The following is an 18,365-nucleotide window of genomic DNA, read 5'->3' as shown; positions in this document are numbered from 1 at the left end:
CATTTCCAGTAGGATTTCTAGTGGAATAGCAGATGCCTTCCTCACTAGGAGCTGTATACAGAAAACCAAAGTTTTAACATGCGCTGTCCAAGGAATCAGGACTAATAGTTAATCTATTTAGAAACATGCTTATTTTAAAAAAATGAGTTTCCTAAGGAGATGCAGCTTATAAATTCTCCACAATTAAGACTGCAATATATATATATTAAAAAATCATTCTTTGTTCTTGACTCAGGAATAAGGTTGCTATTTACCTGCCTGCAGTTCAGTCTGTTCAGTATCTGTTAAGAGACAAGACACTGAAGCATACAAACTGTTGAACACTTCCAAAATTTCCTACATATAAGTAGATGAACAGTACTGCAAGCATATACTGACCTCCTCCCCTCATCCTACTTAAACCCTCTGGCCTAAAAAACATTTAGGTCTTCCAGTCTTGAAATATGTAACCAACTCTAATTGACAGTAGCTTCTCCGACGGAAGAATGGGAAAGAGTTCACTACCTCCATGAAAAGAATAAAGTTGGGAAGCATAAGGGTATTTTGGAACTTGCAAAGATTATTTTGTAAATGACTATCTGTCCTTGAACATAACCTTCGGAGTGTGCACTGATGCTCCAAGGCAAACTACATTTTAACATCCATAGCACACATTTTGAACATACTAAGAGGAAATCTTCCTGTTACGTGTGATGCATTTCAGACAAAGTATAAAATATAAAAGCACTATTTTCGTGAAATATTCTTTTTTAAAGGGAAAAATGGTGCACGACTGTCTAACAGCACCCAACGTGTAGACCAGGCATCGTGGAAGGAACATAAGCTCTGAAAGTTACCAGCAAAACGAGGAGCTCAGTACAGGCCGTGTGCTCGTGCAAACCGCAGAGGTTCATCAGGCTGCACGACCAGAGCTGTCAAACGGACGGGGGAAACACTCGGTGCTAAAGCAAACCCCTGCCTTCTTCCACTGAAGAAGATGGCAAAGTTCCCGTCAATGAGGTGAGGCAGGATCAGTTTAAGTGACAGTGCTGATGCCGGCTACTGCCAAGGGGGCTGGGGACGCGCATTACCTGCTGGACCACCTGAGCGATGAGGGCTCCCACAGCCGGGTCCTACCTCACGGCGTTGAGGTAGACGAGGTCTGACCATCACGCATCCCGGCCCACCCGCAGGCTGCTCCTCCGCGCCCGCCAACAGCCGCCCCCGGGACCCGCGGACCCACGTCCGGCGCCAGGCCCCGGCCCTCCCCTGCGGGCCGCCCGGCCCTGCCCGCCGGCGGGAGGCGAGGCTGCTGGAGCGAGAATGCTGCCGCCTTACCTGAGCCAGGACCGTCGGGAACACCCCCGGCCGCCCGCTGTAACACGCCGCCAGGGAGCCTCCCCCGACCAGGGCAGCGGCGGCGGCCACCCTCCAGCTGGGTGGGCGCCGCTGGCTCCGAGGGGGCCGCAGCCCGGCGAGCCGCCCCCTCAGCGGAGCGCGGGCGCCCGTCGACAGCGCCGCTCTCCACGCCGCCATCTTCCCGGAAGCCGCCCTGGCGCCGCCGACATCGAACTGGCCCCTCCGCCGCCGCCGCCGCCGCCGCCGGCGGCCACGGGGCGCCGCAGGGCGCATGCGCAGCGCCAGGCCCGAGGCTGCAGGGCCGCTCGCTGCTCGCCCGGCGGGGCGGGACGGGACGGGACTGACCTTGTCCCGTGGGGATCGTGCTGTCCCCTGTGAGAGCGCAGCGCGCTGGCCCCACTCCGCAAGCGGGAGGAAAGCTACCCACAAATCGGAGGGGACGGTCCTGGCTGAGAGGTAACGCCGGCAGAGGTGCGCAGGGTCTCACAGCAGTGACCGGCGCCGCAGGGCCGCCTTCTCGTCTTGGAAACGCGCCCGGCTCCCGGCCCCGGGCCGGGCAGTGGCCTCAGGGGTGAGGGGAGGCGGCAGGGTCCCCGCTTCAAGCGTTTCGCTGAAAAGAGCTCAAATGGAGTGGCGGGTCGGCGAGCAGAGGCCCTGCGCGGCCGGGCCGGGCCCCTGGGGGCTGTAGCTGCCCCTGGCCCTCCCGCGGGAAGGGGAGAGGGCCTGGCCGAGGATCGGGCTCGCCTGGCGGGTTCCTCGTAGAGAGGGAAGGCGGTGGCAGGGGTCGGGCGTTTTGTTTGTGTCAGGGAAGGGACCACCGAAGGCCTTGCCTGTGCGGTAGGGAGTGAAAAGTGGCGACGCTTGTAACGGTCCTCTGGTCCCGAAGGTGCCCCTCTCTGCCTCACAGAGCTCAGCTTCATGTTATTCACTGATGTGACTCTTCTTCCAGAGCTTTAAGCCACTGCTGAGTACATGAAGAGCAATGGGTCATGAACTGGGTTTGAAACCCTGCGGGAAGTCCAGTGTACAAGGCGAGGCAGGTTTGGTGAGCTTGCACTAGCAGGGCTGACCTGGCGCCAGGTGCTGTGCAGTTGGGGTTTTCTAAGTGTTGGAGGCGTGTATGGATGCATTGCGTATGTTCCAGATGAGAAAGAACAAAAGCATGAATAAGTTTGGAACATCCTTTTCAAAGGAAAAGTAGAGTTTCTCATGAAATACAGATGGCAGAAGATACTGGTCTTGGCAGAGGTGACAACTGAAAAGCATTACAGATTGACTTGACCAGCAGTAATCACTTGTGTCAAAGACAACTATTCACTGTGAATGTTTCAAAGTGCTTTTTTGTCCACTACCATAGTTTTAACAAAGCTCTCTAGGCCTTGGTTAGATTGAGTTAGTTGATCACACTCAAACATTAGTTAGTTGATCACGTTCAAACATTGGGCCATCTGAAAATTAATGATACAGTCACATGAATTAAAGCAGAGAGGAAGCTAAATGTAATTTGCAGGTTGCCAGTGCCAGTATCCATGTTTTCAGAGTAGTTCACCTAGGGACTCCATGTGAATGTGGGAAAAGACTGGGGAGAGAACTGCTGCATGCAGTTTTTCATTATTTTGGTCTTTGGTTAAAGGCCTTCGGAAAGTACTCAGTCCATTTTAGCAAACTGTATCTTTCACCTCTTTCTTATACGACAGCCAGTACTGTGTTGTCAACATTACAAATGCTGTGGTACAGGCTCTGAAACACGGAATATGCCTTTTTGTTCTCTATCCACTGACAAACAGTGATCATCCATCAGCGCCACTAAAGTAATTTTAGTTCACTCTCCTTCCCTGACCTGAATTCAGAGTCATGAATTCAGTTTCATAGATGGTAATTTCAGTCATTTAACTAATGGCATCTCAGAATTTATCCAGTCTTCCATTAGCATGTGTTGTTCACTGAGTGTCATTCTCTGAAGTGTTTGGGACATCTTCAGGAATGTGCCACCTGAGTCCTTAGCAGGATACAAACCCTTCAAAAACACCTTATCTGGGGAACACAAATGGCTGCTCATTGCAAAATCTCACCCAAGAGTGCAACATGCAGGGTGAATGGTTTCCATCTCCACAGACTAATGTACATTGCAAAATCTTTTTCCTATCCCCAGAGACCTAGAAAGTAACTCATACAGAAAGATCCTTTCTAATCCCCAGATACTGTAAAACGTAGCAGCAAAATCCCTCTATCGTCACACACAAACACACACTGCAAAATCCCACTTCTGCTGTAGAGGTGTAAAACTGGCAGCAAATTCCCGTCCCCTATTTTTACTTCCCTCTAGACAGAGAGAATATTTTCCATCCCAGTCTTACAGTTTGACACAGAATATTTGCACAAACACATTAAGAGTACCTCCCTTTCTGTATCAGCCAATAACAAGCACTTCATGAATGCTGGCAACATCCCAGAAACATTGTAAAGGATGGCTGAGAGATTTGAATTCTGAATGCCAGATCCCTTGATGTTGAACACGTGACCACAACACAGGTAAGCAGGTTTAGTTCAGCACTCTGCCAGGCATTTTCAGTTTTTCTTTGAGTAAGAATGAGTAAGTAGGTCATTTGTCTTTCCTCAGATGACATTCCCGACTGGAACAGATACAACTGCAATGTGAATGGAGAACTATTCTCATATGACTGCAAGCACGCAATGCTGATGGGGAAGTTAAGTGTCCTTAGCCACCCCTTCCCTCGTTGCAGTAAATTCACCCCGTGTGTGCAGTGTCCAGGAGTGCAAAGCTACTGCTGCGCTAACATGGCTCACACCTGTGTTGCAGTAACCAGGCTGGTATGTTTGTGGGTGCTGGAACATATGCCTAAGTAGCTAGAAAACCCTTGTCTGTTAAGACATAGTCCTGTTTCACCTCATGCAGTATCACTGCAGGAGTAGTTTATGACAGAAAGCAAAGATTGCTGTAGTCTATAGAAAGGACACTGACAGTCTGGTAAATATAACAGGAGTTTCATCAGAAAAATTGAGCTACATGGTGACAAATGTGACAAACTACTATGCCCTGTGGCACTAAAATGTTAGTTCAGAGGCTCCCTTTCCCATCCTGCACATTTTGCTCTTCCTTGGCTCTTGTGTAAGCAGAAATCATTACATTTAGCAAGCTGACATACCTGTTTTTTTAACAAGTGCTTTCTACATGTTGACTTCAGACTTTGTTCTAGAGATGTTTGCGTTGCTGAAAATTTGCAAAAGCAAATGAAAAGCCTAGTAAAATATTTTCTTAAATGTTTAAGAATGTAATTTTCCTGTAAGATCCAATGTTCCACTGAATTGTTACATCAATACTTAAATGCAGTCATTTCTTGTTAGGCATAATTAACATAATGTGAAGTCACATCAAAAGATGAAAACATACTACCATGAAATAAAACCCTTGTGACTCCTGTGATTCGTAGGAAACCATGTTTGGCAGAAACTCCATTTCTTCTAAGTTTTGTTACAAAGTAAAAAATTAAAAATACCAAGTAAACCTACAGCTTCACATGCTTGAAGGTCCTCTTTCATGTCTCAGTGTCTTTTAAGAGCGTTAGAGCAAGTTCCAACAGGGATTCACTCTGCTAGAACTCCAGTCCCCTCAAGAGCATTAGGCTTAGTGCCTGTTACATTCAGTCTAAACCCTTTGTTACTATTTTAGATAGAGTACGAGTTAAGAGATGGATTCAGTCATCCAGTCTGAAGGACACCCATCATGCTCGTCTGTCTTTCAGGACTTCAAATGCTGTGTAAACTGGATTGGGGAAGGCGATGACCAGCCAGCTGTGAACTGAGGGAGGGGCTGGCAAGCCACCTTTTATATACATGACCCCATTTCATGAGATGTAGCATGGGGGTGGTCTGACTTATTTACCGTATGTACATTTGACAGTAAGCTCCAACCAAAAGCAAGATTTTAGTGGGCTAGGCACTGTGCTAACAATATTTCCAATACTTTCCTGGAGAAGCTGACAGACAAGCTAATTGAAAGACAGGAAATATCACTGCTTGGTTTTGTAGGTGAAGAACTGGACCATAGATTAAATTCTGCCCAAAGTCAGACAGAAGACTGAAATGGAAGGTCTCAAAAAGCCAGGCCTTCTTTAGCCCCTTCAAGATTACATGGGTCCTCTTAAGAATATCACTTGTATTTTACTTTAACAGATGTGAGAGCAATCTGTCTGCCTATGATTACAAGGAAAACACTCTGAGGCAGATAAGGGTATAAGCACAAGGAAGACAAGTTTTGTTAAAAGTGAGAAAATGAAATAATCCTAGTGCACTTTGAAAACTACAGGGTGATTGGATAAAACTGGACAGTCGTTAAAGTTGGCCGGCTGATACCTTGATCTCTATCCAGAGTCTCAAAGGTCCTGTACCAAGGTTGTTTATGGTGAAGGTTGGGAGTTGACTTCAGCGATTTCCAAAGCTGCTTCGTATACTAGAGAGACTTATTATTGATAGAATCATAGAATGGTTTGGATTGGGAGGGACCTTTACAGGTCATCTAGTCCAACCCCCCTGCAAGAGCAGGGACATCTCCAACTAGATCAGGTTGCTTAGAGCCCCCTCCAACCTGACCTTGAATGTTTCCATGATTTCTACCCATCCCTCCTCCACAAGAAAAAAAACCCCAACAAACAGATGAGAGACCAGTTTCAAGGAAGCTGAAATACCTTCCTCTGATGAAGAAGCCTTAAGATGACAATGTGCTGTTAGTTTACAGAAAGTCTAGTTATTTTATAGGCTTTGGAGTTGATGGAAATGGAACTAATTACCAGACAGTCAACATTCATCCACTAGTAGGACTGAAAATAAATGTGAACATTTTGTGGCCAGATAACATAATTCAGCTCGTAAATAAGAGTTCAGAGCAATCTTTGCATTTAGGACCTAGGCCATAAATATAGCTTATCTTCAAATATTTTCAACTTGCTAAAGTTATTTGAAAGCTTATTATGATAGAGTCCATTGAAAAGGAAAGAATTAAAATTTATCTAAGACGTCCCCAAATACCTCTCATAGCATTAATTTATATTGACCTTTCTAACACACTAACCGTCTTCCCACACTGTTCCTATGCAGTTAGCTTTCAGCTAAACACCTTGCTGGCCTATGTAACAAGTTCCCTCAAACTTCAGAACCATTACTTTTTTAAGTCAAGTTGAAAAATCTGAGAGAAAAGTTGAAAGCAAAATTCTTATTTAAAAAAAAATAAATTTGAGAATTGAAGATACTAGTAATGTAATTGGAAAGATTTAAAAATACAGTTTCTAAGATGGCAGTGACCTTTTTGTGATAAATATTTGATTCATAAAAGAAATGATACGCAGACTGTTGAAATACTGCTTTTATGTGAATAAAAAAATGCAGGTCAAAACTGATACTCTCTTGTGAAGGAACATGAATTTTTTTTAATTTGAAAAGTATATTCATTATGGCTCTCCAAGTTAGGCTGTAGGTCTCAGTTCTGTGAAGAGTTACATATATTATGCCTAATTTTAAGCATTTTGAAAAGTTTTGTGGTCTGAAGCAAGACTACTCCTACTGCATAAAATTAACTGTATACATAAATCTTTGAAGACTGGGAACTTGCTTGCTATTAGATGAGAACAGTGGTACAACTGCTGTTTTATCTTTTAATGATAAGATCCCATGGCACTTTTGCAACAATAATAGAGGTCCCACGGTCCCCTGAAAACATTTTAAGTAATGGAATTACATTATGCGCTTTAGTCGTTAATATTTTCCTCATAGTTCCAGCTGAATAAGTTATACTTTATTTTTCTTCCCTTCCAAACATTCTTCTGTAGTATTACTAGCACTGATTAAAAAGGTAGACCCATATCTAAGTGAAATCCTATAATTTTGACTTTTTACCTATATCTTCATATACATACATATATATACATTACTGTATGTATTTTGCCTATAATATATTAATTGTAGGATTTCCTGAAATCTTACTACTAGTGCTTCCCATGTAAATATAAAATTTTATTGTGGGGACCTTACTGTATTTCAGGGAGTGTTTCTTCTCTTTTCTTTCATTCTCTGAAATCAGTGTGAGCATCACCATCAATTTTAATTATACCAGTATTTCATCCTAAGTTTTATAGGAAGAGCTGGCAGCAATAACTATAGTTAAGGTTGCCTAACACTCTCCACTGTATAGATTCTGTACTTAAAAAGAGAGAGGGATAGAAATGGTATATAAGGGTACAATAAAACAAGTCAAGATTAGCAAAGTTAATTTTATCTGTGTTACTTGAAAAAACAGAAGGATTTATTAGAGACTCAGACTTTATATTTTTAAATGCAATGTGACTGATAAAATTTTAAATAATGATTGTTATGTAGTTAAAAAAATACAATAAAGATGGCAAAGACATTACTTCACGGTATTACTAAAGAAACAAATATAGAATTATCAGTATTTTAACCTGTAAAATATTTTTTAAATATATGTTTTTCTGGAAATGTTGAAGTAGAAGCAGCATTGTATACCTTCTTTCTTGTTTCTTTTCCCAGACCACTGTCTAAAGCTACTATTAATAACACTTTGTAGTACTACTGTGATTATTAATGAAAGTTATCTTAAATTATAACATCTTTAATACTGCTGAAGATGGTGAAGTGTATATAATTATTTCTTTGAAAAAGAAAGGAATTATAAAACTCTAAATTACTGTTTTCTGTAATGTATTCCATTATTTAAGTAGTGTTTACTTCTTTTGCTCAGAATACCATTTATGATCTTTGATTGCACCTATTTTTGTATAAGCAGGGGAAGGCATGATTATTTTCCAAATATGTGTGTTTAGTAACTAAAATTAGTATAGGGTCTGATCTAAGCTAATAGCATGAGTGTGTGGTAGACGCATACCTTCACTATAAAAGGTTCTGCGATCCTTTCATTAAAAAGTTGAAAGTCCTAATACAAAGTTCATTGTGGTCAGCAGAGTCTTTCTGTTTCCATTGATGTCTGCATTTGGATCTTACAGACTTGAAAAATAGCTATACTGTTTGTGTAAATATTGTGGGTAGTCTTGGTATATTTGCTAGTGAGAGTTCCTTAGTCTGTAGCTACATCAAAAGGGACTGTTGGAGCCACTCACAAAGGTATAGTAATAATGGCACTAATAAAAATCTCTGAAGAAACTGTGGACAAAGCTGCTCTTTAGGGAACGGTCCCCACTTGGCACCATTCAGGCAGGAGCTGTTGGCTGAGTACACCCAGAGAGGATTTCCAGTCCATTACAGGACCCTCCTCTAGAAAACAGAAGGGTCTTGAGGGACTTGGTACTCTGCATTATCCGAATTGCATGTGTCCAAGAAGGCATAAGCTATACCAAGAGTAGAAAGTCAAGATACAGAGACCGGCTCATGTTCACAAAACTTAGGGGGTCTCCTGTTCACATGGCATTCATGGCATTTATGGGTCTTCATGTTCACACAGCTTAGGTATGGCCTCCCTGTATCTGGTCTGTAGTGGAGAGATTTAGTTGCAGCAGCCCAGAGCACAGCCAGGACACCAGCATGGTGCTGGTTCCGGTCCCTGAGCTCAGTCCCTCTCTCTCTTTTATGTAGTACAAAAGATGCACCCATACAGCATTGGTCAGGATCCACAGCAAATCAGCTGTAACTTTATTTCTGAGGAAAGGGGACTGGTGAGACTAAACCATGGGTAACATAGGTTTGTGCAGAATGGCAAGGGTACGTAAGACATGGCTAGGATTCGTCTGGCAAAAAATCAATGTCTACATAGAGCTGTCTGCACCTGAATTAACTGCCTTATACCCTTGTTATAGTCAATGGGGAGAAGTATGCATCTCTGCGTCATGGTTCATCTCATCCTAAGATAGATGTTTAAAGTGGCCCAGATGAATCTCAACCAAAGAAATACCGATTTCACTCTTCCTGTCTGTAAGGGGAACTGAGATGATTTTAGTTCAGCAGTAAATATCTATACTGTAAGCTGCTTTCATTTACTGCTTACTGTTGCTGCAGATATTCTTGGAAAGGAACTTTTGCAGATCTGGATATCAAACTTGTTGGGCATGTACGCTGTTTGGGTTGGCAAAAAAGGAGATAGTCAGACGCGGTTTGATTATGGGGTGCCACCCTGATGACAGGTGGAAGCACAGATGTGTTACTTCAAGGTGCAGCTGAGAGAAGAATGTCTTATTGCTGTTGCACGTGAGAAGTTATGATACCCTACCTAAGTACTAACTTGTTATTAGACTTATGAGCATCCATATTTGGGAACACTGGAATTTACATCTCTTTTGTGTCTTGCCTTGTATGAAAAATACGCATATCCTCTGTCAGTTCAGACATCACTCCTATCATCTGCTACAGAGAGAGCTCAGAGAGAGCTCACAAAGGCAGATGGTCCAGTGTTGCAGAGGCTACCTGGCTACTTGCCTGTGGTGGTTGAAGGCGCTTAGGAGTGCTAGGCTTACCATGCTAGGCTGCCCTTAAGCTTAGCTGGGTGGGGCTCTATGAGTAGGGAGAGGGTGACTGATGAAAGCAAGCTGTTTATTGTTCTCCACAGCAGCAAGAGAGACTGCCATTTTGACTCACAGGACTGGAGGTCAGCCTGGAGCCTCCCACTCCATAAGCCCTGAGAAGCTCCAGGAAGCTGTGGCAGCAGTGGAGGACTGAGGACTAGCAGAGCCTGTAAGCCACCTGCTGGAAACCAGGGACCGTCCATGGTGTGGTCTTACCCTAAATGTACCCATGACAGCTGTCTGTTACACCTGATAACATCCCGGCACTCAAAAGAGCCCACTACTCTTACCAGACCTGGATGGACAAAGTGGAAGGCAAGTTTGAGGGATAAGTATTGCATTTTTATATTGAATAAATTGTAGGTTAGCAGTTGCTGTTACAGACTAAGTAGGATCAAAATGACTTAACGCCCATGCAATCTGTGTCTGTTTTCTTCTCCTCTTTTTAGTCTGCTCTGCTCCTTAATCTCTTTTTATATAATCTCTATTTTATTATAAGTCATATTGTGTGTATTCAGCAACTAGGTTTACTTGCTGATCACCAGAAACTCAACTGCCACTGGTGGTTGGGGAGGTACCAGACTCCCTGCAGGGAGAGCAACAGGGGACTCTGCTACTCTGAAGGGTTAGAGTACCTCATCAAGAAATAGGTATTACAGCATCTGTGAAGGGTCACTAGAGGTTGACTGCCTTCTTTTGGTACCATAAAGCGCAGTGGTCTGAAATGACTTGTCTAAGGTCTTAAAGCAAGGCAGTGACAGAGCTGGAAATAATCTCTGAAGGCAAAAGCTATCTGTAACATTTTCTGCAAATATTGCATTATTTGGATGGTTTCCAGTTGATTATTGCAATTTTTTTAAAAAATAAAATTTCTGCATTACTGAACTTTTCGGGTCCACATTTTATTTTAAACCCAAGGAGGTCTGTGTCTGTCTTATGCTACTATTCATCTACTGTCTTACATCCACCTTACACTTAATTTTTAAATTTTCCTAGCTATAACTCCACTGATTCTAATTTGTTGTAACTTTCATTCTGAAGAGACAGGACAGACTATGGTCCAATAAAAGCAAGTAACAAGAAGATGTAAGAAAGCAATGGCTAAAGCATGCTGGGAACCTCTACCATTAACTTCATGTCTTATTTAGTGCACCTTATTCTAGTTCCTTGGTATCTAAATGACACAAGTTAAAAGTCCCTTATATTCCCTAAGACTCTGAGACAATCTCTAAGATTTTAATCTACTTGAAGTCACTGGCAAAACTATTCTGGACTTCAGTCCAGAACTTATCTTTTGTACTTCTATGTACACTTGATAGCCTAAAACTTAACTCGCCTTATTAATCATCTTTGTTTTTCCCCTAGCCTTAGAAATAGCTTAGCCAGAACAAATAGTGAATGTCCTGCAGAAGTGGTTTTAGATTCCATAAAGTTATTCTGCAAAAACAGTGTCATGCTGTCATGATCTGAATCATGTTTTGACCTCAAACTAGCAAAACCCCAGATCATTATGTAGTAGCTTTAAAAAAATTACTAGGTTGCAATTGCCTCTTAAGGAATATGTTAAATATTTGAATTAGTTAGGATTTCCTTTGGTAACTTACTTTTTTCAAAGCTGTAAACTTGTTCATTAGCCAGCATACCATATATCTGGCTAATTTGGATGTCCACATGTAATAAATATTATGGATATCATGCAGACAAGCCAAAGTTTCTAACACTTCTCAAACGTCAGCTAGTCTTCAAAACTCAGAATAAAGGTTACTGCTGTCTGGATATTTAACAAAATAATTTTTAAGAAAGAGAAGACACTTGGGTAAGATAGATACATTCACATTTCCTGCACCTACCTTCTAAAGTAATTCAGGAACTAGCCCAAGTAAGCACTGAATCGTTTCCAGGTATTTCACATATCTTTGAAAACTCATGGAGGACAGAGGAGACAGTAGACTGAAAAAGGGAAACATAACAGCTTTTAGAAAAAGAGATAGAAGAGAACCCAAGGTAGCCAGGTAGCCTAACTAACTTCCACCCCTGGATTCTGGAACAAATTACTAAATAAGCAGTTTCTAAAGGCCTAGAACATGATAAGGTGATAAAAACTTGCTGACGTGCCTCTGTCAAGAATATATCATGTCAAACCAAACTAATTTTCTTCTTCAATATATTGCCTAGTAGATATAGATGAAGCAGGAAAAATTACTTACTTAGATTTTAGTAAGGTTTCTGACTCTGTTCCCTGTTATTTTTTATAAGTAACTAAGGAAATACGGCCTAGATGAAATCACTAGAAGGTAAGGATGGATGAGGGCAACTGATCAAAAAATACTGCATTGGAAAAGTGGTTATTGGTGGCTTACAGTCAATTTGAGATGGCATTTCATGTAGGCTTTAGGAATTTGGGGACAGTTCTCTTCAATGTGATGGGATGAGTGACTAGACTATACGCTTATAAACTTCAAAATTTATGTTAAGCTGGGAGAAGTTGGAAATACACTGGAAAAAGGGATCAGAATGGTAACATGATCCTCCCAAGTTGCAGATATGGCTTAAAGCCAACAAGCGCAATAAATACAGGTTCTTAGGCGGATGGAGGAATCAATTGCACAAAAGCAAACAGACAAAAAACCCCAGATGGGACAGGAAGACTGCAAAGAAGAAAGCATAGATCTGAAGAAACTTACAAACTAAATGAGATCCGTAAATGTGATCTTGTGACCTCAAGCCAGTTCTCATGTATGATACGTACTGTCATACATGATGAGTATGAAAGATACTCATCATACTCATCATACTTGAATACTCCACTACAAATGATAGAACAGCTCAGGTTGGAAGGGACCTTGAAAGATCATCTGGTCCAACCTTTTGTAGGAAAGGAAGCCTAGATGAGATGTTTTCCAGAGGCCTGAACTGGTTTACTGTATGCAGTCTGGGATGCTAAACTTTAAAAAATATAAATAAATAGAAGTGAGTTCAGCGAAGTGCAACAGTGTAAGACAAAAGGAAAAAGTGCAATTTAGTTTAGTCTAGACAGTGGAAAATAGAGGAGGGAAGTGCTGACATCTCCCAGTATGGAAAAGACTTTTCTAAGAAGAATAGTGATGAGTTGTTCTTCAGTGGCCATTTAGGGAAAAGCAAGGAGAATCAGCTTAATTTCGAGGTTGGAAAAATCCTTTCCGTTATGAATACAGGGAAGCAGTGGAACAAGCTATGTAGAAGGGCTGCAGAATACCCTTCATGGGAATTTTTTTTCTCGACAAATTAGGTAGCTATCTCTTGGGACTGTTCTTTACAGACTTCATTCTGCCTCAGTGCTGTAGTTTGAGAAAGTGATCTCGTGAGATTCCCTCCAGCCCTAAATTTCTGTGATTCTATGAAATCTGTACATAGATGTGCAAATGATACAAAATAGATCTTTAAAGATTTTTTCCCCTATGAAAATGGAATGGGAAAATTCTGGATGATAGAGTCTAGCCCTTAGTTTAATTTCTTATATTAAATCTTGAAGTATGAAGATTATAATATTAATTTTTTTTTTTGTTGCTAGATACAGTTGATTTTTTTTTTAATCTCAAGCTTTCTATCTAATTGGCATAAATAAAAAGTTGCTCCCCCTAGGTGTGCTGCAAGTAATTCCAGGACATCCATAAACAGAAGTGATGCAGCTTGGTTCAGGTGATTGAGTTCTGGGGCAAAGGACAAGAATGCCATTATTTGTACTTTACATTTCCACTGGTTTCTCTGAGTCCTTTAATGTGTCATTAAAGTCATCTGCCCTGCCTTCTCCTATGAATCCTGGATGTATAATATTAATACTGTACAATACACAACCCTATTGTCACATAGGTAATAATATTATGTGTTAGGCTTATGAATATGAAGTAAGGGTTTACTGTCAACCACATCTTTCATTTGAGCAAATCAGAAAAATGGTAAGATGTTTACTCACAAAAGGTATCTTGCCTAGTTTCTCCATACTTGATATTACCTTGGCAGTTATGAAACTAGAAATTACTGCTATTGTTTTACACAAAAACAGAGGTTCTGCAAGAGAAAATTTAATGTAGTTTGGAACACTTTGTAGTCTTCAGAATCAGCCACATTTTCCCCGCCAGCCAAATTATTTTAAGTTGTAAGTAGTTTTGCAAAGCTATTAGCACTATTTTCTCAGTTCACCCAAATTGTTTTTTTGCAAGACATATTATCTGTGATGAATCACAACATCTTTTATTAAAATAGTTATAAGAGCATTAAAGCTGTCAGGTATAATTTGCAGCTTTTTCTCCTTTAGATTCAGCACTCTTTCTGAAAAGAAACTAATAACTAGGGAATCTAAGTTACAGACAAATTTATTATATTTACCAGACTTTCAGATGAGATACCATTAAAATGTACTTGAAGAGGAAAGAGCAGAACTGCCAGCGGGCATTGAATTAGCAGCCTGAAAAATGTCTAATAATGTTGTGATCAAGAGTGTTATGATGATGAGAGAAAGAGGAAGAGGAATTCTCTTTCTCGGTGTCTTTCACATGTTGTGCAAGCTGAAATGAAGGCTAGAACCTCAGCCCAAAGCTTCAGTTGAGGGGAAAGAGTGTCCTCTTTTTAGATTTTTCTGTGACTTATAGTATGCCTTTATAACCTAGCACTGCAATTCTGCCTACAAATCTCTAAATTACTGCTAGAGAAGTAGATGCTCTTGTTTATGTGTATATATGAGCACTTGCCACTGTATATTGCGTACCAGATGTTATCCTGTGAGTTCTGCATCCACAGAATTTCTGCTGAATTCTGTGTGAGGTTGTGCTTGGAAGGCTTCTGGATCAAGGTTTTCATGTCAGAAAGAGCTCAATGAAAGGCCTGCTCAAAAACAAACAAAAAAACCCAACAGAAAGCAGTCTTTTCCTTTTCCTGTTACTTACATTAGTCTCCTCTGAGTCTCAGTCTCCCAATCCCCTCAACGAAGTCTGTGACATAGATCATATTTTATTTACAGATATGTGTTAATGTGGCCTGTTATTTTGTTAGTTGCACATTAGTGCATTTCTACTGTGGAGATTTTTAATTCCAAAAGGTGCTGCAAGCTTTTGTGTACACAATTTAAGCTTAAGCAGAGTCTTTGTTTTTCCCAAGGTCTTCTACTGACTGTCATGTATTTAAAATCTGAAGTTGTGGTTCTCTTTGATTTATTGTCTGTTAAAGAATGTTGGCTGTACTAAAACTAGCAAAGGGGTAAAAGAAGAATAAAAAAGCAGTATCCCAGAGAACCAGGATACCATAAAGTATTTATTTCCTGAAGGTACATTGCCACCTACCAAACACTGAGAATAACGGTCCCATAAAAAGAAAAAACCAAAAGGCCTAGGAAATTTTGCTTGACTTTGAAAAGCTTAATTGAAGAAAGAGCAAGCTTAACTGAAGAAAGAGCTTGAGGTTTGAGCATTCCTACTGAGCTCTTTGCAGAAGGGGGATTGTCTCTGTATGGATGTGGCACATCATCGGCAGGACAGAATAAGTCAACTGTTCACCTGGCTCTGCTGTAGCTCTAACCCTCCATAGCTGAGAATGTTCATATCATGAAGGGGAGGAGGAGCAGGATGCCTTAACTCCTTCTGGCATTTCAGAAGATGTGTATACTACAATGCAGAGCCCTTGATGCTGAAGGTAGCTTTGACAACGAGGTTATGGCATGAGGGCCATAGCTGTTACGAAGATACAGGGTCTCACTCTAGAATGCCATGCTCTTTTAGTCTCTGTTTTACACACATAGTTCTTTGAGGAATCTCATAGTTTGAGGATGACAAATTTGATAAGAAAAATGGAAGAGGATCAGATCAGATTGTTACACAAGAAGAACTAAATGAACTTTTAGTAGAAGGATAGGAACAAGATGAAATGTAATACCCAGTGCAAGGTCACTGGGTATTATTATTAAGGGCAAAATACTAGAATTTCTGCTCTAAAAATGCTCAGTGATTAAGAGATTGAGGACTCCATACATGAATGAGCATTTCTTGCTCCAGTCATCAAACAGACACACCAAAGGATGACTAAGATGAAAGGCAAGGCTGTGGTGGAATGTGGAGCTGATGAGATAGCTCCACACTGAGAGCAGAACTGGAGATGAAATCAAAGATGACTGAATTGCGTTGATTGCATCTTCTTGAAAGGTAAAGAAGCAGGGAAGGGTAAGAACCTCTCAATAATTATAAGAAATCAGAGGGAGAAAACAAAATCCAGAAGACAAGATGTGAAAACAGCTCACATGACACTGCAATCTTACAGCTTATGCTGTCAGCAAAAAGAGATTGGATGGATTTCTGCAGACTCAACAGTAATTGCCATGCGGCAGCAGTTAGTACTATTGAAATGCTGGAACTGATGGGAACCAACTAGGCTGTAGTGACTGGGAACAGATGTCCTCAGAAGAGCATGAGACAGCATTCTGCAACGTGAGAGAAATCCTTGCCTGTCAGTCTAAACTGATGGTTTTGTGGACCAGGACATGTATCTCTCATTAGATAGGAATTTTAGCTTTTCCCTTCTTTTGTGTCAATAGATACCCAATCTGGTCCTCAGTGAAGCTGGAACAGTCTTTTTCATAAATGCAGCTTAATGGATATTAATTTTCAGCGGTTACATATGTTCTAAATATCAGCATTAGGACTAGCAGGGGTGCCTGCATTTGTGAATATATTCAAGGAGTGCAATGTCAGGAACAGTTCCTCTCCAGCTCAGTGTGAATTCATGTTTTGTCATGATGTAGGCATAACTGACCTTGAGTTGAGCTGTTTATATTCCCCTTTGGAGTAAGGCTGGAAATTGGTTAAGCTCATGCAGTTCTATAGCATCGAGCACTTGCAACTGGAGCCACTTGTGTGAAGCTTCCCTCCAGGAGGTTTGAGGTTGCTGCCTAATATTTGCCCAGTGGACAGAAGCAGGATTTGAATTTGCAGCCTGCCAAAGGTGGCTGAAGTCCTGAGGGTCGAAGCACCCACATTCAGCCCCAGTCAGGAAGAGTCCCTGAACACGCAATAGCTGCGAGCTTTATGCCCATGCTGCCCATTTAAAGTGAGGGGGGAGGAGGCAGACTGCTCTGTGTTTAATAGGGAAAGGAGTAAAGACTGTGATCTCTGTGCTTAAATGCTGTTCAAAATATGCAAAAAAATTACATCATTTTACAACCTTCTACTCAGAAGTAGTTTATCTAAGGACTGCTCTTAAAAGGAATTGCTAGTAAGGTCAGGCTGCAAAGCCAGTTACAGGCAGAATTTAGTATTAAACTAATGTTCTTTGTGTTGTGATCTATATTGCATACAGGCATGCTGCTGTCTTGTTGCCTGCACCAGCTTTTCTTCTCAGTTTGCTTAAGAAGAATCATGTGAATAAAGAGGTACCATGAATAAAAAAGTACCATGCCTATCAGCCTTCTTGCAGCTCACGTCTGTTCTCCATAACCTGGCAGGACTACCCCTATGACTACCCAAATACTCTAAAGCAAAGATCATAGCTGTATATCCTAAGAAATACGAAACCTTTAGTGATTTCTGTATATCCTATGAAATAGGAAACCTTTAGTGATTTAGATGTGGTTGACATAATTTTCAGAAGGGCTAAGGAGGTATGAAGTGATGTAAAGCAAGTATTTTAAATTTTCACATGTGAAAAAAATGCCACAGATTAATGAAAGTGTAATCTCACTACAGAAAGATGAGGCCAGGAATTTAAAAGAGCGGGAGCTTAAAATCAGGCACTGAAATCCTTATCCTTACTTAGGACATAAGTAAATAGTTAAAGACATTGAAGAGATCTTAATGGGCCTAATTTTCTCTATGTACTTTCTGAAGTTCATTTACTGAGCACTCATATGAGGCATCTGCAGAGTTTTTGAATGTAATTGCCCAAAAAGAGACACCAAAGAGCAGTTCTGAGAATCTTAGCCTTTCAGTCTCAATTTAGGCTCTGTTTTTTGAATATTTGCCCTTGGCCTTATAAAACACATAATTTCAAATCATTTCAGTAATGGCAGTTATTTAATTCTCTTTTCCTGAAGACAGACTCCACTTGTAAAGCATACTTATAAATGACCGACTCTTTTCAAGCATTTTACCAGTATGCTGTTATTTTTCAAGTGTGGCATTTGTGTGTCTTAGAGATTTATTTTTACCTTTCAGAAATGCTAAGAAATAAGCTTCATTCTCACTGTTAAGTTAATAGAGAACTCTAATGCCTCAACTTTTTAATAGCTTTGGAATGCAATAAATTTGAAATATTTGATAGACTCTGCTTTATATAGACTTTGCTTACACCCAAGGGAAATTGCAAATATAATAATAGCTACACGATTTGCTCTTGTTGTCTGAATACTGTACAAAGATGTTTAAAATGACTAGACAAAAAATTATGAAAGCAGCATATGACTCAAATTATAAATAAAATATGGGGACTACTGGACCAAAATGTGCATGCAGGAAAAACTTAGTG

At 40.9% G+C, this 18,365-nt stretch overlaps 1 protein-coding gene and 1 long non-coding RNA gene across 3 annotated transcripts in view; one reads left to right on the top strand and one right to left on the bottom strand.

Moving 5' to 3' along the window:
* MICU2 (mitochondrial calcium uptake 2) overlaps positions 1 to 1,626 on the bottom strand; it is a 154,860-nt gene extending 153,234 nt beyond the window's left edge. Inside the window, exon 1 of the mRNA XM_072850497.1 lies at positions 1,318 to 1,626. Coding sequence (XP_072706598.1) covers positions 1,318 to 1,611 — 294 coding nt within the window. The 5' untranslated portion in view covers positions 1,612 to 1,626. The remainder of the gene's footprint in view (positions 1 to 1,317) is intronic.
* LOC140646487 (uncharacterized) lies at positions 1,617 to 17,615 on the top strand. Of its 2 annotated transcripts, XR_012040460.1 has the most exons (5): positions 1,617 to 1,794; positions 3,753 to 3,870; positions 3,959 to 4,170; positions 9,926 to 10,196; positions 17,202 to 17,615. It is a non-coding gene; the product is annotated as an uncharacterized lncRNA (long non-coding RNA). The 2 variants fall into 2 exon arrangements; XR_012040459.1 differs by lacking the exon at positions 17,202 to 17,615 and having other exon boundaries at positions 9,926 to 11,152.
* Positions 17,616 to 18,365: the final 750 nt, after the last annotated feature.

Source organism: Ciconia boyciana, chromosome 1 (genome assembly GCF_034638445.1).
Source record: "Ciconia boyciana chromosome 1, ASM3463844v1, whole genome shotgun sequence".
Classification (NCBI taxonomy): domain Eukaryota; kingdom Metazoa; phylum Chordata; class Aves; order Ciconiiformes; family Ciconiidae; genus Ciconia; species Ciconia boyciana.
The sequence above is the reverse complement of the archived record's forward strand: the minus strand, read 5'-3'. Positions and strand labels throughout refer to the sequence as shown.